This window comes from Stigmatopora argus, chromosome 12 (assembly GCF_051989625.1).
Source record: "Stigmatopora argus isolate UIUO_Sarg chromosome 12, RoL_Sarg_1.0, whole genome shotgun sequence".
Classification (NCBI taxonomy): domain Eukaryota; kingdom Metazoa; phylum Chordata; class Actinopteri; order Syngnathiformes; family Syngnathidae; genus Stigmatopora; species Stigmatopora argus.
In genome coordinates, this window is record NC_135398.1 from 173,088 (window position 1) to 195,708 (window position 22,621).

At 52.7% G+C, this 22,621-nt stretch overlaps 5 protein-coding genes and 1 long non-coding RNA gene across 15 annotated transcripts; 2 read left to right on the forward strand and 4 right to left on the reverse strand.

Moving 5' to 3' along the window:
- Positions 1–807: 807 nt before the first annotated feature.
- LOC144085808 (uncharacterized protein C1orf21 homolog) lies at positions 808–3,575 on the forward strand. Its single transcript, XM_077615461.1, has 6 exons — positions 808–1,470; positions 1,633–2,417; positions 2,556–2,626; positions 2,756–2,826; positions 2,902–2,965; positions 3,041–3,575. Exons 2-6 carry the CDS (start codon positions 2,321–2,323, stop codon positions 3,077–3,079), a joined length of 342 nt encoding a protein of 113 aa, XP_077471587.1. The 5' UTR covers positions 808–1,470; positions 1,633–2,320; the 3' UTR covers positions 3,080–3,575.
- A 176-nt stretch (positions 3,576–3,751) lies between these two features.
- Positions 3,752–5,083, reverse strand: tsen15 (TSEN15 tRNA splicing endonuclease subunit). The gene is made up of 4 exons (XM_077615249.1): positions 4,853–5,083; positions 4,677–4,758; positions 4,419–4,554; positions 3,752–3,977 (listed from the first exon to the last, which is right to left on the reverse strand). The coding sequence occupies exons 1-4, from the start codon at positions 4,892–4,894 to the stop codon at positions 3,803–3,805; spliced, it is 435 nt and encodes a 144-aa protein (XP_077471375.1). The 5' UTR covers positions 4,895–5,083; the 3' UTR covers positions 3,752–3,802.
- A 535-nt stretch (positions 5,084–5,618) lies between these two features.
- On the reverse strand, positions 5,619–12,217 carry LOC144085390 (Krueppel-like factor 9). Of its 3 annotated transcripts, XR_013304114.1 has the most exons (4): positions 10,602–12,217; positions 9,468–9,718; positions 6,741–6,789; positions 5,619–6,623 (listed from the first exon to the last, which is right to left on the reverse strand). XR_013304114.1 is itself a non-coding variant. In XM_077614605.1 (3 exons), exons 1-2 carry the CDS (start codon positions 11,161–11,163, stop codon positions 9,477–9,479), a joined length of 804 nt encoding a protein of 267 aa, XP_077470731.1. In that variant the 5' UTR covers positions 11,164–12,217; the 3' UTR covers positions 5,619–6,623; positions 9,468–9,476. The 3 variants fall into 3 exon arrangements, 2 of the variants coding, with proteins under 2 accessions (XP_077470731.1, XP_077470728.1); XM_077614605.1 differs by lacking the exon at positions 6,741–6,789; XM_077614602.1 differs by having other exon boundaries at positions 5,619–6,789.
- Positions 12,218–12,761: 544 nt separating this feature from the next.
- LOC144085388 (E3 SUMO-protein ligase ZBED1-like) lies at positions 12,762–17,468 on the reverse strand. Its single transcript, XM_077614592.1, has 3 exons — positions 14,456–17,468; positions 14,032–14,267; positions 12,762–13,705 (listed from the first exon to the last, which is right to left on the reverse strand). Exons 1-3 carry the CDS (start codon positions 15,405–15,407, stop codon positions 12,905–12,907), a joined length of 1,989 nt encoding a protein of 662 aa, XP_077470718.1. The 5' UTR covers positions 15,408–17,468; the 3' UTR covers positions 12,762–12,904.
- slc35a3b (solute carrier family 35 member A3b) lies at positions 16,032–20,979 on the forward strand. 8 transcript variants are annotated; one of them, XM_077614594.1, is made up of 9 exons: positions 16,032–16,159; positions 17,632–17,716; positions 17,801–18,061; positions 18,901–19,055; positions 19,127–19,249; positions 19,340–19,514; positions 19,593–19,711; positions 19,914–20,099; positions 20,192–20,979. In XM_077614594.1, the coding sequence occupies exons 1-9, from the start codon at positions 16,142–16,144 to the stop codon at positions 20,450–20,452; spliced, it is 1,383 nt and encodes a 460-aa protein (XP_077470720.1). In that variant the 5' UTR covers positions 16,032–16,141; the 3' UTR covers positions 20,453–20,979. The 8 variants fall into 8 exon arrangements, with proteins under 8 accessions (XP_077470720.1, XP_077470721.1, XP_077470726.1 ...); XM_077614595.1 differs by having other exon boundaries at positions 17,804–18,061; XM_077614600.1 differs by having other exon boundaries at positions 16,033–16,159; positions 19,966–20,099; positions 20,192–20,451.
- Positions 20,855–22,047, reverse strand: LOC144085391 (uncharacterized). The gene is made up of 2 exons (XR_013304115.1): positions 21,701–22,047; positions 20,855–21,598 (listed from the first exon to the last, which is right to left on the reverse strand). It is a non-coding gene; the product is annotated as an uncharacterized LOC144085391 (long non-coding RNA).
- Positions 22,048–22,621: the final 574 nt, after the last annotated feature.

Sequence of the window (22,621 nt, forward strand, 5' to 3'; positions counted from 1 at the left end):
AAGTCAATGTGGCAAAAGCCTCCTTTCGTCATCCGACCAAGGAGCGACAAAAGCCGCCAGCAATGTGCACGCACAATAATAGCAGATCCCATGTCACATCAAAATGAGAGAAGCCTGATTAGTCAATGAAAAACATCATTGGCAATAGACAGTAGTAGTAATAATCATCAATAGTCATCATCATCATCATCATCATCATCATCCATGTACCTCACTCAGTCCACAATGGACATAGCTCACCCCATACATGACCCACAAGTGAGTTTGTTTGTTTGTGCATTTTTATTCAAATGTGTCTCGCTTTGGGTTCCCGGACAGAGCCCTCTCCTAGCGGACTGGAATGAACACAGCGTCCACGTCTCCCAAAAGACCAAAGCCATTCCTAGACTGGCCAGGGTAACCCTAACCCTGCTCTTCCTCCCCTTCCTAACTGTACTGTATTGAAGAAGAGAGCCAGGACACAGTCATCCGTTTACGTCTTTTACTTCGAACCAAGAATGCAACAATACAGACACCAAAGTACGCATGCGCGTAATAGGTTGGAATACACCACACTTTTTAACATTGTCTTTTACCATATTTATTACATGAACGTATTTGAATATTTATCTATCTATATTTCAATAAATCTCTTACTATTGTTTTGAAGCTACTACTTTACATCAACATTTAAATGAACACTTACTCAGCCGTATCGAGACAACCTTAGGCTTGACAGTACGTTTGACCTGAGATGTCATTCTTGTAACTCCAAATGTTTGTCACAAATAGAAACACGAATCTGCTGATTTAATACTTAGAATTCGGTTTGCATTGTATAAAAGATCTTTGCTACGCACGAAGAAGCATCTCGGGGAAGAAATTTGCTACCCGGAATTGTCGGCTGCGGTGCGCCGATGAAATACGTCCGTGTTGCAACTCGTCGGCTTTTTTTTCCCAAATATTCTTTTAGCCCCCGTCGTCGCTTCGACCGTCTCGCGCATTCGCTTTGCATAGAAAGCCTTCTTCGAAGGACGGCCCGTCACGGAGCGCTTTTGTCGTTCTTATTTTCACCCGTATATTGATTTGAGGCCGTAACTTGGCAGCGTTCGAAGTCCGGAGACCGGCGGACGGACGCACTGACCGCATCTCCACTTCGGATGCTGCCCAGCGAGAGACGCGGACGCGGAGGCGAACAGTCTGGCTCGAAAAAAAGCGCAAAACTGACGACTGTCCCATCAACTATGGATCCCCCCCCGAGAGGTAACGTTGCGCCTATCTTCTTCCTTCATTTGGGAGCTTCGGGATTTGTTGGTGGCTGCTGCGAGGTGGCGCTTTTTACGCCGTGACTTGCGTCTCGTACGTATCCCATCGCCCCCGCTTGATAGTTCTCCAACCGGATGGAATCCCGAATACTTTGAGGACTAACCGACGAGTGATGATGAGCCGCAGTGGTGAGAAGAAAAGAGGGTGTGCATCCGGACCGGATGAGTACGTGATTGTGGACTCACTCTCAACTGGTTGCTTGGAGCTCATCAATCCATCCATCTATCCATCCATCTATCCATCCATCTATCCATCCATCTATCCATCCATCTATCCATCCATCCCTGGCCCGCAGCCCACAACCGCTCGTTTTTCTCCCATTTCTAGATCGCCTCTGTGCTGGACGGAGTGGCCGCCAGTTTAAACCTGGGGGGTGAAAAGGAAAGGAACCCCACCCTTGGGCACGTTAATCAATAACCGCCAGTGAAAGGCCAAGAGGGGAGAAAAAAAGCTCCATTGTTGCCACGCAGTGGGCAGGCAGGCAGGCAGGCAGGCGGGCGCTTCGCTCTTGGGCGCCATGCCTGCCTGGCACTCGGGCCTTATGCCCGGCGTTAGGCTCTGGCAAGAAACTTCTCGCGAGCAGCCGGTCACCCATCGTCGTCGTCGTCGTCGTCACTCCCAAGAATGTGCCGCCGCCCCGTGATTAATTGGTCTTCTCCTCACTCGGTTTGTGGCGCAATCGTAGACCCGATGCGCTTGTCCTTCCTTTTGGAGGAAAAGAAATATTTGCCGCTTGCCCGGCCGGGTTCCACTGAAACCAGAGCGAGCCAAGGAAGCAACCTTATGTCAACACAAGGGTTGGGCTTAAAGGCACTCCGATGCTAATCGACACCGCGGCAGACCGCAAATAGAAAGAAGAAAAAAAAGCACACCGTCTGCACGCTATATTTTGTCGACTTTTCAGTCGAGTTGGATCGTCCCGCGCTGACTCCACGGCGTCTTTGGCCCGCAGGCTCCTCCGGTGTGATGCTCGGGGCCGAGGAAGCGTGAGGGCGGCGAGGGCGGCGAGGGGGAGATGGGCTGCGCCTCCGCCAAGCAGGTGTCCGACCCGGCGGCGCCCGATGGCGAGGAGGAGCGGAGCAAAAGCCACGGCAATGGAGACCTCATATCCGGTCAGTCCGCTTCAAACCGCAAGGGAAGGCTTCAAACGGGGTCCTCCTCACCGCCCGGCCCGGCGAGGAGACCCTTTGGGGGCGTCCAACGATTAACGGCCCTGACGTGAACGTGCCTTTTTCCCCACTTGTCGGCAGACGAGTACAGGGCGAACGGGGCGGAAAAGTACGCAGGGGCGCAAGAGGCGGCGACGGACGGCTACGTCACGGTACGCCTTTCTACTTACTATTTTTCAACTCTTTGGTCCTAAGCGAAAAAGAGAGCGGACCGGGGCGGCTCCCGTCATTGGCCACATTCAAGATAGCTTTTTCTTTGTTTTGTTTTTTTCCCCCACCAGGAAAAAAGCGCTTTGCTCGGCCAAAGTGGCCGCTTTGATGACACGGGATCCAATGAAGATGGAAAGATACTGTAAGAAGGAAGATATCCTTACACGTTCACTCGTCGAGATCTTTATTGAAAAAAATCTTTCCCCCCTCCGGATAGGAGCGTTCATTCCTCGGAGAGCCAGCAGGAATTTTTCCGGATGCTGGATGAGAAAATTGAAAAGGTATCAAAAGGCAGGGATTTATTTAAAAAAAACTATTTGGAGTTATTTGTTGAATTGAAAAAGGACATTTTGCAGGGCCGAGACTACTACTCGGAGGAGGAAGACGCCACCTAGCTGCCGGGACAGGACCAAAGTTGCCGTCCGATCGCTGAGAAACGGCGCGTCCGAGCACCCCGCGCAATAACCGTCACGGGAGGCCAGGGAGACAGAGAGGAACTCTTGCTTCACACCTCGGATTTCACGTCTTCAGAAAATTGGACGAGGAGGGCCGCCGTGGCAGAGGGGAAAAAAAGAAAAAGAAAAGAAAACGTGACCTCAGCTCCGTCACCGGTGTCGAAAGATATCCGTCCGTCCGTCCGGTCGACGTTTCAAGCGACGTCGATGGCAATTCCCTTTGTCCACCTTCACTTTTCCTGGTAAAATCTTGACAGCATTTATTTTGCAATTTTTCTTTTGTTGTCCCCCCCTCGTTTTGCACAGTCAAAATCCAAAAACTGAAATATGGGAAATGGCGAAAAAGTAAAAACTGTCAAGAATATGTATAAAAAGGAGGGGGAAAGCACCCAAAATAAATGGAAAAAGAGAAAACTGCAAAAAATCTAACTCAGGATTGGACACCCACCGCATGACTGGATGTCTCCCATCTTTAACGCCACTCAGTGTTCAAAAAATCATATCTGCCGCCGTTTTGTGGCGATGCACTACCGAATTCCGCCCATAGGTGTCAGTCGCGTTGGTCTCACTGGATTGATGAGGTGAAGGTCAAAAGAAAAAAGAGAGAGAGAGAGAGAGAGAGAGAGAGAGAGAGGGGGGAAAGAGGTGTCGTCCTCTTCCGGCTCAGGCTGGCGGCCTCTTCCTCTTGCGTCCTTCCGTACGACGGGCGTCCCGGAAGGGCCCGACGGGCGGCTCGGGGCTCAGCGGCCCGTCGTTCAACCTCTGGTAGACCAGCGTGGAGTCGGCGGCCACGGCGCACAGCAGCGTGGGAAAGCCTCGCTCCAGAACCTCTCGTAAGCTGGAGAAACGGCAGCAAAGCCAAAGAGTTGACAAACAACATCACACGGGCTCTCGCTTGTCCTACTCGAGGTGGCCTCCCAAATTGAAGGGAGGCGTCCTCGGGCCGTCGAGGTTGGAAGGGTGGCGGCCCGTCGAGCGCCGTAGCGTGCTTTGTTGTAGAATCCGATCGTCGCTTGAGAATGTTGAGCTTCGGCTCAAGCCATTCCAAATGGGTATGTGCGGATTTTTAAAGCCATGACCCCATTGAACTGACCCGGGCAGCCATGGGATGACCCTCCCTCCCTCCCCCCCTCTGTCTTCTAGGGCAGAATTGAGGGGTCCTTTCAATGAATGGCACCTTGTGAACATCTACGACGACAGCTGGGTTTTGCCCACCTTCCAATCTCAAGTCGAGGACCCCCTGCCCTCCCCCAAAAGAAGAGCACCTTTCCCCTCTCACTTGTTGTGGCTGACGGAACGATGCGCCGGCAGCGGGAGAACCGAGTGCGTGGGCGAATCCTCCTTTTCTTTGCCCTCCAACAACACCAGCTGGAGTGGAGCACTTTTCAAACACGACACCTCCTTCCAACGGCGCACTGCAAAGACCAAGGCAATAGAAATGCCAACAGACTGGACTGGACATAGAGAACCCTGGTACGCCTGGTACGCCTGGTACGCCGGCTGGACTGGACATACGCCCCCTGGTGGCCAAACGTACCCTCGGTGAGATTCATGTAAACCAGGAAAGCGGCGTGGACTTGTTCGGCGTCGTCGACCCCCAGCTTTTGCATCTGGGCGTACTGGGTAAAAAAATAAATAAAACCAAATAGGCACCGCATCCTGGCTTAGGGGGGATTTGAGCCACTCTCGCTCCGTCCCGGGAAAGCGACTCACCGCCGGATGCTGAAGAATCCAGTTGGGAGGCACTTCGGACATTTCCGTGGCGGCAGCGCGTTGGCGTTTCGTCTTTCTCTCTCACTCTCTCTGCTCGCTTTTATTTTGGTGGGCGAGCGAGCGAGCGACACCAAAAAGTGGACCTAAATGTGTCTGTCTGTGGCTCCTGCATCACGCCCATTTGGAGCGCATGCCGTGACCGTGAGTTGCTCGGGGTGTGCAGCACCTAAATACGTCCGGCACGGAACACGCACCATAAAGTCAGTTCTCCCTTGTAAACAAACCAAAGAAGCGACTGACTTCACTTGTTAATTGCTCGTTTAACTGCATTCAAGAGAAACGATGGGCGCCCAATCCATTCTGACTGCTCGGAATTCATTCCCTATATAATATAAATATAATACTAAATTATATATATATATAATACTAAATTATATATATATATATATATATATATATATATATATATATATATATATATATAGATATATATATATATATATATATATATATATATATAGTATTTTTTTATTTCTTTATATTAAAGGCACACATTTATAACATTGACAAAATATGAATTGTTTACGGCTCTTTCTATCAAAAAGGTCCCCGACCCCCGCTTTAAGGGGCGTCGTTCTCTCCAGTGAGCCTTTTTTTTTTTCTCGTCCTTTTCGCAGGATTGCCATTGCATTCTTGCGGGTGTGACCAATTTAAAAGACATCACATTATTGTGGAAAAAGCAGCATACGCAAGGAAGGGACAAACCTTTGAATGAACTTCGGGCTTTTTATTTAGAAAAAAGAAAGAGGAAAAAAGAAAAGCATTTCATGTCAAGCCAACAATAAAAGCCTTTTAAAAAATGAGCAATGTTCACCAAAGTAGTTTGGAAAGAAATCAAAGCACACAAATGATACGCTTGGTAATAAATTAATCGGCTAAAAGAAATAAAAGATGCTTGTGTCCAGAAAATGAGCAAACCTGAGAATATAAATATCAAAACAGCTTGTTGCGGCACTTATTTTGTTCCACAGTTCCTCCTATTTTCCTTAGAACTAACTAAAGCTTTCGTGAGAGGATTTTTCGGCAATTAAAAAAAAAAAGAAATACAAAGAAAGAGAAAAGAAAAAACTTTCTCCGTACAATGTGCGTATCTCAATGAGTCTGGTGTCAAGAGAAATGATTTTTGTATTCCTCAACGAGGCAGCACAGAAAAGAGCGTGGGTGTGAATCCATCCCGCCCGCCTGCCGGCCGGGCCACTTTCATGTGGAAAAACACGTCGGGTGGATTTTACAGGGGGAGAAAATAACGGTGGCTGAGGTACGTTTTTATTGCAATATCCTAGCTTTGAAAGAAGAAGATAGTCTGTCTGACAGGTAGTTTGTGTGTGTGTGCGGTTAACTGTCCAAAGTCACTGCCAGCAGTGACCCATAACAAAACATTCGGGCGGGAAGAGAAAAGAAAAGAAAAGAGAAGAGAAGCAGGTGAAGCGTGACGTCTACCACGCCACGCGCCATTGATGGCGACGGAGCCATTTGGAGAGCGCTCGGCCCATATGGAGAAAGAAGGGAAGGAGAAATGCCCTTTGGGAGCCGCTTTAAAAGCACTTGAAGTTGAAAGAAAAGCCAGTGGGACCCCCAAATAAGCTCATCCATTCCATGCATTAACCTACAATGTGGCGCTTCTTAAACTTCAGCCAGCATAGTGGAGATCAACTTTTTGGCTTTTCAATCCGACAGCTGTTGGGTAGCTGCCAAAGTAGCTCTTGTGCTGCTGCCACACCCCAAAAAAAAAAGAAAAAAATATATATCAGCCACCATTTTAGCCCCGCGTTAACACTATCGTGGAAGACATGATCGTGATAACGCCTTTTTACGCGACTTAGCATACCATGAAATAGCACATGGATGGAATGGCCGCGGCTCGTCCGATGCCTTTCCTACCAAAATAAAAAAAAAAAAAGGAGAGCGTGGTGAAAAGTTGACAACAGCTATCGGATTCCATCATTCGCACAAGAAAAGGCGCCACTGTCGCAATGGAACCCCTTACGTTACAATTTGAAATGGATCACGTTAAAGCCTGCTTTGACAAAACCGGCGCCGAGAAAGACACACAAGCGCGCACACACACACACACACACACACACACACACACACGAGTGCCCTATTGCATAGGGAAAAGTGTCCAAATCATGGACATGGCGTCGTCTATCTGCATATACCTTTAGCGTGCGTGTTCGACGCGGTGCAAAAGTAGTTTGTAAGGCTTTCCAAGTCCCCTGATGTGGCGTCCGGATCGACGCGTAGGTCGCCCGGACAAACGGCGCGGGAAAAGCTGAGGTCGGATCGGTTCGGAACACGCCACGAGGCCCCATTTCGCTACCGTCGGAACGGACCACGACTGGCAAAAAAAACACGCAGGGATTCTCTAGCCGCGCGGCCGAGGTCTCGCCGAATGATTCCGTTCCTAATGCCAGACGTGGGACCAAAAAAAAAAAAAATCTACATTTGGATTGCTTCATTTGACCTTCTTGGGCTGCCATTGACAATGACACACAATCAATCCATTTGAAATGGGGAGGGGCCAAAAAAAAGAAAAGAAAAAGAGAAAATCTAGTAAAAGTCCAATCCGTTGGAAGCGGGAAGGCAGCACCTCCATCCAAGGTTAAACCAACTGGACGTCTACGGCCGTCCACATCCAAACAAAGTCAACTTTTTACACACCCGCAGAGAAAGTTACAAGTCCAAAACAAAGTTGTTTTACAACTTTGGCTCAATGTCATCTAGCAAATGTTGGCCCCGGGAGAGCGCTGGCTGCCCCCTGTTGGTCAGGAGGTCAAAAGCAGGCATTTCTCCAATCATTAGGTTAGGGTTTGCGGTGCGTGCGTGCGTGCGTGCGTGCACCAGCTCGACACACCATTTCACCCCGACTGACGCACAGTTGTTATCCATAGAATTTAGCCGCGCCAGTTCTATTACAGCGTATGGCTTTCTAAATTTGGTTGCATTCCGCTTTATTGTGGTGGCGTGGCCTGCTTTGAGGTTTTCTTTGCGTGGCCCCAAGACTTACGGACGGACGGCGTGTGCCGTTTCTAAGGCTGCTGTGTGAGGAAAAAGGCCTTGCCCTGAAAGTTAGCGGGTTTGATGCCCTGGACTTGGAAGGTGGCCAACGCTAACTTTCTCCCAAAAAGCACAAGATCGAGCTAGAAAGCGAGCTAGCACGCACGCACGCACGCACCAGCAAAGCCTACACTCTCGCGTCTAAGGACTACATCACATGTATTACTTGGACTGCTAGTTCCAATAAAGGTCTACGTTAGAAGCTTAAAGCTTATTTACATTTGCACGGGTATTAGACATAACACTACGGCGTATTATGTGTCAGTGTCTGTCGTCGGAAGGGTGGCGTGCAAACAGCTCTTCTACGTTCGAGCTCCCCGAGGAACATTTGATCTACGGTTAGATTGGATTGGATGGAGGGGGGAAAGGAAGAAGAAGAAGAAGAAAAAAAAAGACTAAACTTTGACGCTTTCATTGCAAATCAAACAAACAAACAAGAAATAGGAATGTATCAACACTAAAACTTGCAAAAAACATGGAATGGGCAGATCCAAACCAAAGAACCTATGGTCTCGTAATGTCCAAAACGGGGCGTGGCAACCACCACGCATTTGAACCGCGGCAAATGAGCGCCGTCGACGCCGAGTCCAAATCCATCGCCTTGAATGAGAAAGGCGTGCCCGAGAAACCCCCTTTTTTGTTACGTCATTAGCGGCGCAATTGCCACCCAATTGAAAGGTGTCGTGGTCGCCCAGCCCCCGTCACAATAAAATGCTGCCGAGAACGCCGCCAATGATACACAAAGGAACCGGAGGTAACCAACGCCTGAGATTTGGCTGATCCATCCTTTTGCAGATTGGATTTTTTTTTTTTTTTAGGGAAGAAAAAACAAATCCCTGCAGATTGCAAAAGTCTCATCTGCTTTTTCTATTCTGACTCTTACGGGGATGAAAAAATGGCCAAATTTGCCATGAAAGCAAAACTCCTTGCATTCTGAAAGCATTTCTGTCTTTGGATATTTTGCAACTGGAATTGAATGGTTTTTTTTTTGGTCTTCTCTTTTTTTTTATACAAAAAGTATGGAGTGAAGAGATACGTAATGCTGGTGCCATCCTTGCAGTGCACCTGATGTGCCCCAATGTAGACGTAGGAAACTGAAAGCAATCAAGTCCTGGAGAACACGAGCTAGCACGCCTTCAACCAATTCCCGGAACCGATCAACTCTCGTCGACGTCCGACGACGCGGCTCCCGCAAAGCTAAATTCAAATCGTCTTCTTCCTCTGGCCAAGCGGCACCACCAGTTTATCTCTAAGAGACGTCCGACCCATTTGAAATATGAGGGTTCGACCCCCCCCCGCTTCAGACGGATCGGACGCCTGACGCCGTCGATGGCGGCCAACCGATTAAGCCCAATCAAAAAGCACGTGGAGTCTGTGGTTTTGGAGCGGGCGCTAAGCTAACACTACATCCGGCGGTGTGGTTTGGTGTGGGTGCGGGCGTCTCCGGAACGCACCGCGTTGCGTGTGGTTAACCCCGCCCCCCCCTTTTTGCGAGCACCTGAGCCATCTAATGTGGGAGAGTCGGGCCGGAAGAAGAGACGCCCTTGTTGCGCGCCAACATGGCGGGCTGGAAGTCAGGGTGACGGCGGGCGTGCTTGATCAGATGGTCGCTGCGCATGAAGCGCTTGTCGCACAAGGGGCACAGAAAGCGCTTCTCTCCCGTGTGCGTGCGGGTGTGGCGGGCCAGCTCGTCCGAGCGGGCAAACTTCTTGTCGCACTCGGGCCACGTGCAGGGAAACGGACGCTCGCCTGGAAAACATAAAGAAAAAAACTTTCAAGACCGGCGTAACCGGGACGGAACCGGGACAGAACCGGGACGGAACCGGGACGGAACCGGGGCTCGCAACTTCACCGGGGAAACTATTGGCCCGCCCCAAAAGTCTCGACTACCTAACCCGGTGAAACGCAGCTAACGGACGGCTATCCCAAAGCCGTCGGTGGCAGCCAAGATAAGGGCTGTCGGGGCGGGAGGATTCCGATCCATCCGATTATCTCGGGTTAAGCTAGCGGCAGCCTTAATCTGCGGGATGCTCGGAGCCATTTTCAAGACGGGCCACAATGTCGTCGTCGACGTCGACGTTGTTGTTGTTGCGGATGACTTTTGTGGGCGTTCCCCACACCGTGCGATCGTTTCCTCCACGCCTTCCCGACGACCCTGAACGCACCATTTTAGGCCTCACGTAACGTCCGAAAAGACGCCAAAAGACGGGGCCGGGACTATTCGGCTAGATGAGCGAGCTCCTCACTCCGTGTCCCCCACCGACCCCCGCCCGCCCGCCCCCACAAAAGTCGCGAGCGTCGTCCAGACGAGGAAAAGACGCACGACGTTTCGCCTTACGTTTGTTTCATATGCAAACGAGGTCGGGGAAGAGCTTCGTCACGGGTCGGAACGTCCGGCCCCGTTCTTTTGTTTACTGGACTTCTTTGTCGGCGGCGTCGCTAAGGGGGTGTGCTAGGTCGGTCACCGTTCGCGCTCGCTCTCGCGCTCGGCTTTTGTTCCACGAAAGGCTACGTTGCCTTCTTGCCGGGACGGGAGAATAAAAGCCCCAAAGGACCCACAAGCAACACCCCCCCCCCCCCCCCCCCCCAATAAAAATAATAAAAACCCAGGCTAGCGCGTGACCTTCCGTACCTGTGTGGGTCCGGATGTGTGCCTTCAAGTGGGACGACTTCCCGTAAACTCGGTCGCATCCGACGAAAGTGCAGTGGTGTCTCTTAGCGGGGGAGCGGGCCCCCCCGTGGCCGTTAACGTGGCCGTTTCCGTTGCTGCTGCCGCTGCCGCCGCCCCTCGCCGCTTGCTGCCCTGGCACCGGCGTGGCGGACGGGGTCATGGTCGGGGTGGTGGGGTCGGACAACGTGGTGTAGCCACTCTCCCCGCCGCACGACGAGTTACTGCTCTCCGAGTAGGCCGACATGGGCCGAAACTTGCCGTGGAGGTCGGTTAGGATCCCGGCCACCGTCATCATGTTGGCACCCTCCAGCCGCAGGGTCTCCCGCACTTCGCGGTCCTCGCTGGAACCGCCGTCGTGCTCCCCGGGCAGCGGGCCCGCGCCAGCCCCGCCACCGCCGACGCCGCCGCCGCCGCCGCTCGGCTGGCCCGCGGCCACCGGGGTGGGTCGGTGAAGAACCGGGCCGCTCGATATAGAAACTAAACACTCCGCGGCAAAGTAGTCGGAGGACGGACTGAACGACATTCTTCGTCTTGCGGGACAAAAGTAGCCACACAAAAAATCGCCCCAAAAGCCAAAAAATAAAAGAGGCGAGGAAGGAGGTGGGGGCGAGCTCAGGAGGGGCTAACTACTGTAGTAGTCGGATCCCGACCTCGTTTTCATCAAACTCGACGTCGCCGTACTTGTAAAAGCCCATAAAGAGCTTCCGCTGCCCCGCAACAGCTCGTGTACATGAAAGAAAAGTGGAAATTGGGGCTAAAAGGCTAAAAGGGTGCCACTTTCGCCTTGCCGACACGCGCTTCGTCCACCGACTGCCGGTTGGTTCATTGTGTCTGAGTGAGGGAGGCGAGGCAGGCGAGGCAGGCGAGGCGAGCCGGCGGTAAACCTACGCCCCCTTGATCCGGACCGAGGTGCGTTCACGGACCCTCGGACTCGGCTTCCCAACATGGCCGCGCGCAACCACTGATATGGCGCCTATATAGTCTCTATATACAACTAGATGCGCAGGGCGCGAAATAGCTTTAAACGGCTCCATTTTCAAGCAACTTGGCACACGGCGGGGAAACACTTTCTGACGCGGCAAAGTGACCGCATGCTTTCAAACAATTACGCTCGTATTTGTCAACACCCTGTCTGAACCTTAGCCACGTTAATAGGTCTCGTTGTAAGCCAAACAATCCATCAAACTAGGTCACTAAAACCCGCATTGGGTTAGCTATGACATTGTCCGCCTGAATGTACTGCCCTAAAATGGCCGCCGATTTAGGAACACCGCCCAATCTGCCTTCTCGCATCTTCCTCTGTGGCGTACAACCCGCGTGCATTCCCACAAATTTAACATGCTCGAGTTATTTGAGCGTGAGGTATTCCAAACACCGAGTCGTTACAAGAGCAAATGTATACACTTTAAATAGCTATCACACCCATGAGGCTCGCGTGCGTAGATTTCAGCGCGGAAAGCCGACGTTTCTTTGGACATTGAACGCCTCTTGAGCGACAGACTGCTTGACGTCGCATCTCGGGCGTGGACCCGCGGCGGCCTGCCTGGCGACTGCATCGTGGAAGTTTGGCTGGCAGGCGCTTGGAGCTTCGGGTGGGTGGGCAAGAATGGGGCGGGCCGTCTGGCAGGCAGTAGACATTCAACCCATTCGAAATACTACAAGGCCTAGCCAAGATGGCGGCCGCCTACGCACAATTCTCGCGTTAGCCGTGCTTCCCGAGCGAGACAATAATGGACGTCCATTGGTGCGGCTGCGATTTGAAATGTGTTTACCTGTAGTAGTAGTAGTAGTAGCAGTACAATTCGTCTGAAGTGGGAAGGACGGCAAGTGTTCTTTCGTAGCCACCTGCCCACGTGGATTGGACGTCCACCACTGTCAATGGGAGCCAATGAGTTGTCTGCGCGAGGCACGACGACGGTCATTTGGCTGTATATCATGGAGGTCTTTGTTTTTATTGTTCTTGATATATTAGGAGATTTTTTTCAAATTGCTTTTATTTTCTGCACAGCACTTTGTTCCACCGCTGCTGTTTGAAATATGCATTATAAATAAAAGTTGGACTCATCAAAACAAAACAAAAATGTCTTTTGGAAAGAGGCCGTATCGGCTTGTTTTCTCGTGTCTTTTCAGCATTTATTTTCCATCCGAAACTCGGTAAATGTGAAAGAGCTGATTAACAAACAAAACAAACAAACAAACAAGATGGATATCCCGGGACCACGCGGCACCGTGTCAACTATCACTGCAAGCAAAATGAGGCAGTTTCACGTTTTCCTCCGGTTGGCGGACAGGAAGAGCAGCTGATCCACTCTCTGGGGCTTGGCGCAGCTCGCCGTCGGCGCCCGGGCGTCCCCGCCGGCGCCGAAGATCCGCTCGGACGGGAAGCTGGTGGCGGGGACGCACAGGTACTTTTTGGCCAGCCTGGCCACCCACGGGAAGTTGAGCTCGTGCCGCCTCCACCACTCCAAGGGATCTTTCTCCGGGTCCAGGTCGGCCGTCCGCAGGTACGTGTCCAGCTCCAGTTCCGCCGAGGCCCTGTCGGGCTGGGACGCGGCGCCGGGCGACGCCGCTTTCTTGAAGTAGCTGGACAAGCTCCTCTTGGCCTTCTTGGCCGCCGTGGCCGGCGGGTCCGGCTCGTCGGCGGGCGGCGCCGGGACCTCCGCCCGGACGCCGGCCATCAGCAGCTCCATTTCCGCCACGGCCCTGGACCTGATCCCGTCCAGCCGCTCGGGGTCCACGTAGGCACTTTTGAAGCGGGGGTCCAGGAGGGTGGCCGCATCCAGCAGCCGTTGGCCGGGCCCGTCGGCGTACGTGTGGCAGAGGTGGCCCAGGATCCCCTCCTTGATGCTGCCGGTGAGCGGGGGGTCGTCGCGCCGAGGCTTGAGGATCTGGTTCTTGAAGAGGTGCAGCACGGGCTTAACGTAGGAGACGCTGATGTACTCCCCGCCGGAGAAGGCGTCGGTGAACTCCTTCAGGGGGGTCAGCGCCAGGTTGATGGACTCCAGAATTTGCATGTCTTGCCTGGTTGGAGTGAGGTGCCTCACTCTCCTGTCTTCCAGGAGGACCTGGAAAAAGCAGTCCCACGTTAGCGCCAGCCCACCTGGAAAAAGGAGTCGCTCCGACGTTAGCGTGATGGCCATCGGCCGAAAGCGAGGTTTTAAAAGTCCAATCCTCTGAAAACCATGGGAGTTTCTAGCAAAGAGCAAACAACGCCCCAACAGATACGATAACGGCTCTGAATTGCCCTTTGCGATCAACGCGCTTTGCTAAATTGCCCAGTTATCGCATTGGTGGTCTGCAGATTCTCAAGGTCGGGTCAAATACGACCCAGTTGCAAAGAGACGCCATTGAACGCTGTTTGTTAGCGCTTTTGGGGTGAGGGGGGGCAGACCTGTTTGACCGCTTTCTCCTGCTGGAGGAACCTGCTGATCATCTGCTGTCGCGAGCCCCATCGCGAGGGGTTCTCCGTCTTCAGATGCTGAATGGGCACGTGCAGGTCCACTTGAGCCTTGGCCAGGTCGCATCTTCTCTTCAAGGAATTGGAGATGGCGGCCGTCACCTGCTTGCACATCCCCACCGCGTCGCTCACAGCCGCTTGGCTCAGGGAAGACGTTTTCAGGCTCATTTCTGTGAAAGGAAAGGCAAACACTGGAAGTTGAAAACTGCCTTGGTCTGTGTTCCCTGCCCGCTGCCCACAGTCGGCTGGGATAGGATAGGATTGGCTAGGACAGGGTAGGACAGGATAGGTGAGAAAAATGGGCGTCCCATTTGGCGTGGAAAGGGTATTTGGAGGGCGGGTGGCTCGGGACACTCACCGACGGCCGTCTGCAGATGGAGGCCAAAGCACTGCAGCCCGTTCCACTCGCGACCCTCCTCGGGGGCCGCGGTGGCGGCGACGTGATCGGCAGTGACGCAGACGAGCATGTCTCGGCGCAGGTCCCACGAGTCGAGGACTTCCCGGAGGAGCGAGGCCACCCCGTCGGCTGGGCGCTCTTCGGGCAGGTAGCCCGTTTGCAAGCGCCGGCTCCTGAGGATCCAGTGGCGGTCCACAAAGTGCACCGTCAGGCCCACGTAGGGCGGCGCGCCCCCGCACGTCAGGGCGTAGTAGTCCGCCGCCCTCAGCTCCTCGGCCACCTCGGCGCGGCACTCCTCGTACATGCGCGGCAGCTGCACCTCGGTGAAGTGTTTGGCCTCGGGCAGAGCGTACCTGGGCTCGAGCGTTCGGATCAGCTCCCGGAAGCCCCGGCGTCGCACGGTGTCCGCGGAGGCCACGCACACCCGCTCTTCCGAGACGAGGAAACGGCAGATGGCCTCGGTGATGTCGCGGTGCCTGCGGGACTGCTCGTCGTAGCTCGGCGACGGCTCCTTGCGGCGGCCCTTGGGCCCCTTGCCGTGGGCGCCGTGGGCGCCGTGGGCGCCGTGGCCGCCGTTGCTCCGAAGCGGGAGGTGGTCGCGGATCCTCAGGCTTTCCAAGTACAGCGCTTCGTGCCGGGTCTTCAGGTGGTAGAAGAGGTTGGACGTGTTGGAGTCGCTGGTGGCGATTTGACGCCGGCACGTCTTGCAGATGACCGTCTTCTGCTCCACGTCCGACGTTCGGAAGCCGAACCACAGCCAGACGGCGGAACTGCGGTTGCCTCTTTTAGGTACCAGTTCTTCCGGCTCGTCCTCGTCCTCCTCCTCGGATTTGGGCTCGCTCTTGACCTGGGCGAGGGCCGAGCTGCCGCAGCTGCCTTCCCCCTCGCCTTCGCCGTCGCCCTCGGCTTCCATGTTGTTTTCATTCGGGATTTTTCAGCACTGCCGTCAAGGAGCCTCGGCTGCTGACGTCAAAAAGGCGCGCCACGGTCAAGCGAACTTGTTTTGTTTGCACACCTTCCAATAAATAAACGTTCCTCCTTCTCACATTTCAGTGGCTTACACCGACGGCCCCGCAGTCGGGAAACTTTTGTTTTGTTTTGTTTAGCGCTTCTACGACTCATTGGTTGTCGTTGACGGCGATAGATCCGATCGTTCTGTCATGAGATTGACTTTTTTCAGGGAGGTGCGTCACTTCCTGTGGATTCTGGGGTACTTTCCGGGTCACCTTCTGTTACCTGCTGACTTTCTGTTCATTGGGGCATTTCAATGAAAAACAACGAACACTAAAATGATGAAAGTGAACTTTTTAAATGAATGCCTTATTCGTAAAAATAAATAAAAAATCTGGTAATTCTTTCAGTGCCATTTAAACTATTTAAATGGGTTGAGCATTAGTAGACCTCCACAGTAGAAAAAAAAGAGTCAATATTTCAGAGTTAACCTGAACGCAATAAAAAAGGGGAGCTCTTTGAAACTCGACTCCACACTGCCACATGCTGGTTGTAACAGTCACTTGCCAGACTCCACTGCGCGCAGGGGAAGGGGGGAGGACTGGAGGGGAGAGAGAGAGAGAACTCGTACTACTACGTACTTTGAGTCACTTTCAAGGCAATTTTAGTGAATGAAGAGATGTCCTGATCCCGTGAATGAGCGTCCACCTTCAGGTAATGTAAATTGCTTAGGTTGTTTTTCATGTTACTCATCATCTGCCATTGACGACCCTCGTCGTCCGAGCCGTTTGACGTTGGAGCGAAAGAACATACGAGTGGAGGTCTACTAGTGATGACCTCATTGGTGGAAGGGTGCATCTTGGCCAGAAGAAGACATTTGGATTTTTTTTTCAACCTGTCGGCTGCCGTGGACCAGGACGGACGCCCCATCCATTTGAAGTGGGAGGGTTGGCGGCCATGGCGCAATCATTGCTACTCGTAATGGACTCGGTTCAATTCACAGCAGAAGGGTGATTGGATGGCAGGTAATTAGACGTCCATCGCCGTCAATGGCAGGCCAGGATAATCAGGAGTTTCCCACATGATAGTATGATTTCTTTCAAATGAACGATGTCTTTGACTTGTTTTCAAATCCGTGAACATGGATTTTGATGAGCGCAATATGTGACTCATCATGGAAATGTCAAAAGCTGTCAAGCCATGGGCGGGCGGGCAGGCGGGCAGGCAGCCTATCCCAGTTGAAACGCACTGGACGTGCATTGGCGGCAATGGCAGTGGCCAATGCTTTCCAACCGACAGTGACAGTAGCCATGGCGTGGTTAAAAGCTGTTTGCGCTCGTGTCAGCTTCAACAAATATTGAACTTGAGCACGTGAGCCGGATGCGGTTCTCAAACGGACCCGATTTGGGCGTGCGGCCGACAGCTGGTGAAAAAAGCCGCCCGCGTAGAGGCGTTTGTGCGTGGATGACTGCTCGCTCGCTGGCTCGGCCGTCACGACAACCCAGCGAGAGAAAGTGGCGTGGCGAGAAGCCGCTCCGACGTTCCTCTCTCACTCGGTAAGACATTTGCACGTTAGAAGAAGAGCCAAATCATTTTGGGGGGGACGGAAAGCCAAGTTTTTTTTTCTTGTTCCCCCTCAGTAACAGTGGACTTTGCCACATCATCTGAAGACTGTTTTCTCAGGTAGGGAAAATGAAATGCCTGCCGGCATCGCTGGACACACACTGAGGGCCATTGTGGCCGTCCGGGGCCCAGCCCACGTATAAGGAGCTCAGTGTAGACACGCCAAAAGCCACACGTCACACGACACAGGCCACAGGACTTAGGCTGTCTGCTACTTGGGTACTTTTAACCCTTGGCTTAGGGTTAACGCTCAGGCACAAATGCACAGACTGTTTGTTTTTACCTTCACGGGACATCGACGTACATCGTTGTCCAATCCATTGGGACCGGGATTGGCCTTGAAGACTTTTCAGGATACTTCTTTTACAGTCTGACCTCTGCTGTCATTCCATCAAATACTCACTCACCCACGCTACTTGTGCCACGTGGGTGGACTCGTTTTACATGTTTATACTTTTTTTTAAAGCTGGAGGAATGCAGGACACCCGGATAGGCCAGCGCCATACCAGTTGTTCCGGTCGGAGGGCGCCAGATGATGAAACCTGCTGTGCTTTTGTACGCAGATTATCCAGGAACGCGCTTGCAACAACAAAAAACAAGATGCGAGCGGGGGCGGAAGCGTCGGGAGTCCGGCAGAAGATGCGACACGTAAGCGAGCCTCAAGTCACACGGCGGGTGACGGGTTCCTCTTTGTGTAACTCCAGCGGCTGGACATTTGGCTCCAATTTTCAGCAGTGAACAAAAGCTATTGGGTCAAGTCTAGACTCTCCTTCCGCCAAGAATTCTCGCCAATGGCGTCCTCGGCGCAGTCCGCCGCCATGAAGTATCTGTCTCTGGGAGTGTTGGTGTTGCAGACCACCTCCTTGGTACTCACCATGCGCTACTCGCGTGCCGGGGGGAGCGGCGGCCCCCGCTACCTGGCCTCCTCTGCCGTGGTGTCCGCCGAGGGGATCAAGATCGTGGTCTGCACTCTCCTGCTCTTCCTGGAAAACAGTGAGTGTTGAGTCAGTCAGTCAGTCAGTCAGTCAGTCAGTCAGTCCATTTGCCCCCTTTTTTGGTTGCTTTTCTTTTGGATTCCTATATTGAATTTAAAATCTCCAATGGTGGTCCGTTCTATTAGTTGGCCCCAGTAGAGCCCAAAACAATGACCCCATTATCACCCCCCCCCGACTCAACAGGGCCTGACCATAAAGCAAGAGAAAGTGTCAGGATATTGCCCCTAAATCAGGGGTGTCAAAGTCATTTTTTGTCGCGGGCCACGTGGTAGTTTCGCTGACATCCGGAGGGCCGTTATGTCTTCCAACTAGGCTGCCAAAATTAATCGATTAATAAATTGACAGCTTTCTCGAGCGTGCTAATCAATAGATCATTTTTGGACATTCAAATTAGTACATTTTTTTGCAATTATTGATTTAAAATGAGGAAACACAGGAAGTAATCTACAATCTTCATTTGAATTTCATCCTCAAACAGAAAGTTGGCACTCATCATTTAATTTCTCGGGCCACACAAAATGATGCGGTGGGCCAGATTTGGCCCACGGGCCGCCACTTTGACACATGTGCCCTAAATGAAGAAGTGAGCCAGAACTGCCACCCCAGAATCAGTAGGAAGTGAGCCGAAATCAACAGGAAGTGACCCCGCAAATGGCCTTCTATCAATAGGAAGAGCCCCAAAATCAAGAGGAGGTCCATCTCCGGAAGTGAGTGGCCTTCTCGGTTTGGAGCCAGTGGCCACCACAAGTCCGCCGTCTGTCCTTTGTGCTATCCATTGAAGATATGCTAACGCTGATGCTAACGCTACCTCTAACGCTATGTCGCCGCGTCTGTTAGATTTCAGCGTGCGAGCCACCGGGCAGCTCCTGAAGGAGGAGATTGTGGGCAAACCCCTGACGAGCCTCAAGCTGGCCCTTCCGGCGGGAATCTACTCTCTGCAGAACAATCTACTCTACCTGGCCCTATCCAACCTGGACGCGGCCACCTATCAGGTGACGTATGGCTCGGCGTTTGGCCCTTTGCGCCAAAGCGCGCCCGTCCCAAGCGCCTGCTTCCGCCCCAGGTGACGTATCAGCTGAAGATTCTGACCACGGCGCTCTTCTCCGTCTCCGTGTTGGGAAGGAGGCTGGCCACGCATCAGTGGCTGGCCCTCGTCCTCCTGGCGGCCGGGGTGGCTTTGGCGCAGGTAGCGAGGGGGCGGCGGGGGGCGAGGGCCGGCGACCGATCCGTCCGACCGATCTGTCCGACCGATCCGTCCGACCCTTTTTGTCCAAAGTGGCCCGCGGAGTCCCCGGGCACCGCGGAGGCCGGAGCGACGTCCGCCGGCGCCCGCCTGGTCGGTCTGACGGCGGTGTTGACGGCGTGCCTGTCCAGCGGCTTTGCCGGCGTTTACTTTGAGAAAATCCTCAAGGAAAGCAAACAGAGCGTGTGGCTTCGGAACATCCAGCTGGGTGAGCGCCCGGCGGGCTCGGCCGACGTGAATGACGGCCGCCGGCGATGGGATTGACACCCCCCACCCCTCTCGACAGGTTTCTTCGGCTTTGTGTTGGCTACGTTGGGAATGATGGCGTACGATGGCCAGAGAGTGCGGGAGCGCGGACTCTTCCAAGGCTACGACCGGGTGACCTGCGCCGTTGTTGCCTTACAGGTAGATTGGAAACTCCTTTATGGCTAATGACACGCGGCGAGTTGGCCCACCATTGGCCACCGTCCGTCGGTAGCGACAGACGGAGCGCGCGGTCGTGACCGTCATCGCCGGTCATCTCTCACCACCCCGAAAGCGAGTCGAGACGGAAAAGCAGCGTTAGCCGAGCGTCTTTGTTTCCGTCTCCTTTCTATCCGGGCGCCAGCCATCCAGCGCGTCTGCGGCAACTTTCTCAAACAGAAGGCCTTTCTCGCCAGGCTTTGGGAGGCTTGGTGGTCGCCGTGGTCATCAAATATGCCGACAACATCCTCAAAGGCTTCGCCACCTCGCTGTCCATCGTCTTGTCCGCCCTGGTCTCCTATCTGGCGTTGGGGGACTTCCACCCGAGCAGGTAACATCTTGGGAAGCTTTGGCCGGCGGCCATTTTTCCCACACCGCCGTCGCTTTGATGTGTCCGTGCTCTTTTGCCTTCCTCATCCTCAGAGTGTTTATCCCGGGCGCGGCCCTGGTGATCGGCGCCACATTTCTGTACGGCTACGAGCGCAAACCCGGCGGCGGCGGCGGCGGCGACGCCGCCCACGCCGGTCAAGCGTAAAGGAGAGAAGAAAAGCTCCACGGTTGGCGGCGATCCGGAGCCACTCCGAACGGACTTTGCCCAAAGGAGAAAAGGACGGGCGGATCCGCTGCGCCCACTCGAAACGTTCCTTTTCCATTTTCCCGGCTTTCGCTCTAGACTTGAAATAGACGCATGAGAATACTTTGGAAAGGGCGGCGTGGTTCCGCCGCGGTCGCCGTAGCAACAAGCATGGACCGGTTTCTCAGTGAGGCGCGGCGCCACGTCGAGCACACCACCAATAAAAGGCACCGCCGCCGCATCTCGGGCGGGATTTCCACGACGGAAGCGACTTTTTCTTTCCAGGATGTCTCGGTCCGTAGACTCCTTTGCGTAGTTGTGGCCTTGAGAACAAAGGAGGAGCAGCTTGCCGAGGAGGCCGCGTGAACCTGCAGAGAAGCGCAGATGGAGGAGAAAGGGCAAAGCCACGGACGGACAGACAGACGGAGGGAGGGAGGGAGGTCGGTGTAAAAAGGAACCAGCCGAGGCTCTCCCAGTTCAGTTCAAAAACAAAACAAACATTCAAGCATCTGTCAAGCGTACCACAGCAATGCTTTTTATCACTGTCTGCTTTACAGTAAGTGAGATGTTCCCTGATTGTCTGGAAATCCCAATATGTACAAAAGATGCAACAATTAAAGGAATTGTATTGCCATCACACCCTCCCAAAATATCGCGATTGAACTCCGGGATCACGTTTCCATCACAAACGGTGACATTTTGCCACCAGCCTATTTTCTAAAAAATGTCATCGTTAACATTTCCAAACTTGTTCAAAATGGGAGAGCGGAGCTGGTAAAAACGTGGAAAAGCCCGCTCGTGTCAACGCTTGGCGACAAAATGTTGCCATCCATTTTGAGGTCAAAAAGATCATAGGCACAAATGTTCCGGGTGATAAATCATCCCATTTTGACACACTAATGATCACATTTCAACACATCCACATCCCATTTTTATAGGACCGTGATCCCATTTTCATGTTTTTAATGATGGGAGATCCAATTTCCAATGACATTTTTGGATGACAGGCCATGGCCAATGATCACATTTTACAGGATAGAGATCACATTCTTACACGATGCCACCGCATCCAAACAGGATAGCGCACTTTTCTTTTCCCCTCGGTGTGGCAACGGCACACTTCCGTAAGATCGGCCTCATTCTCCACGTGGCAGAAGTAAGACGTGTGCATTTACCTTTGTATGAAATGAATGAACGTCACAACGTTGTTGTCGTGAAGGTCAGAAATGAAAGCCTCAGCTTGGGTAAAACTGCAACTGAAATAATGCGCATTGTGCTAGAAACGCCAACGGACTGTTTTTTTTCCATATATAGATATACTTTGTACGTATATGCCAACTTATTACAATAATACTAACTTAAAAGTTGAAGTATAACACTCATCTGAATACATTCTTGAACTCTGGTCATGAGGGCGTGCCCAAGGCCTTTCACGGAGGTCACCAGGGAGCTACGCTCTCGTCGCCACCCAGTAAGACTGGACGTTAGTGTGGCACCGGCTACAGCGGGGGTGGGTAGGCCAGTCCTGGAGGACGGACGGCTGCGCTTTTTCTTTCCAGCCTTCCGGCGCTGACAAGCTGACTAAATTGAAGCAACGGGGGTTGGGCTGAGACCACAAGCACCTCACCTGACTGCAATCCACTGATTGCTCTCGTAGGACACTAGTATTGTGGAAAGCTTTCCTCTTTGGAGGTTGAAACCAAAGCACTCACTTTTGGCCTTTTTTTGTTTGCCCAGCCCTGTTAAATAAATGCCTAGTCTTAGGGGATGCTACCTTTTCCTTCATATGTCCAATGCTTCAATTTCTTTGAGGCGCTCACTCACTCTTCAATGGTCAAAAGTTCACGCTTTGATGGCCCACGTTTGAAATAGGTCCAAAAAAAAGTCTTGAACTGGCTTTGACAGTTTATATCAGGCAGGGATGGCTTTGCAAAGCCATCCGCCACATACATAGGTGACGAAGTTGCATCAACGGGGGTTGGGCCAACGTGGGTGGGTGGGTGGGGAGCGAGTAGCTTTTCGTTCAAGTCATACAGCACGGACCAAGCTGAATGACAAAGTTGAACCAGCGGGGGTTGTGCTGTGTGAAGCAGCTGACTCCAATCCACTGATTACACTCGCAGGACACTAGTATTGCAGAAAGTTTCCTCTTTAGAAGTTGAAACCAAAGCACTCACTTTTGGCCTTTTTTTTAGTCTGCCCAGCCCTGTTAAATAAATGCCTAGTCTTATGGGACGTTACGTCTTCTTTCATATATGTGCAATGCTTCAATTTCTTCG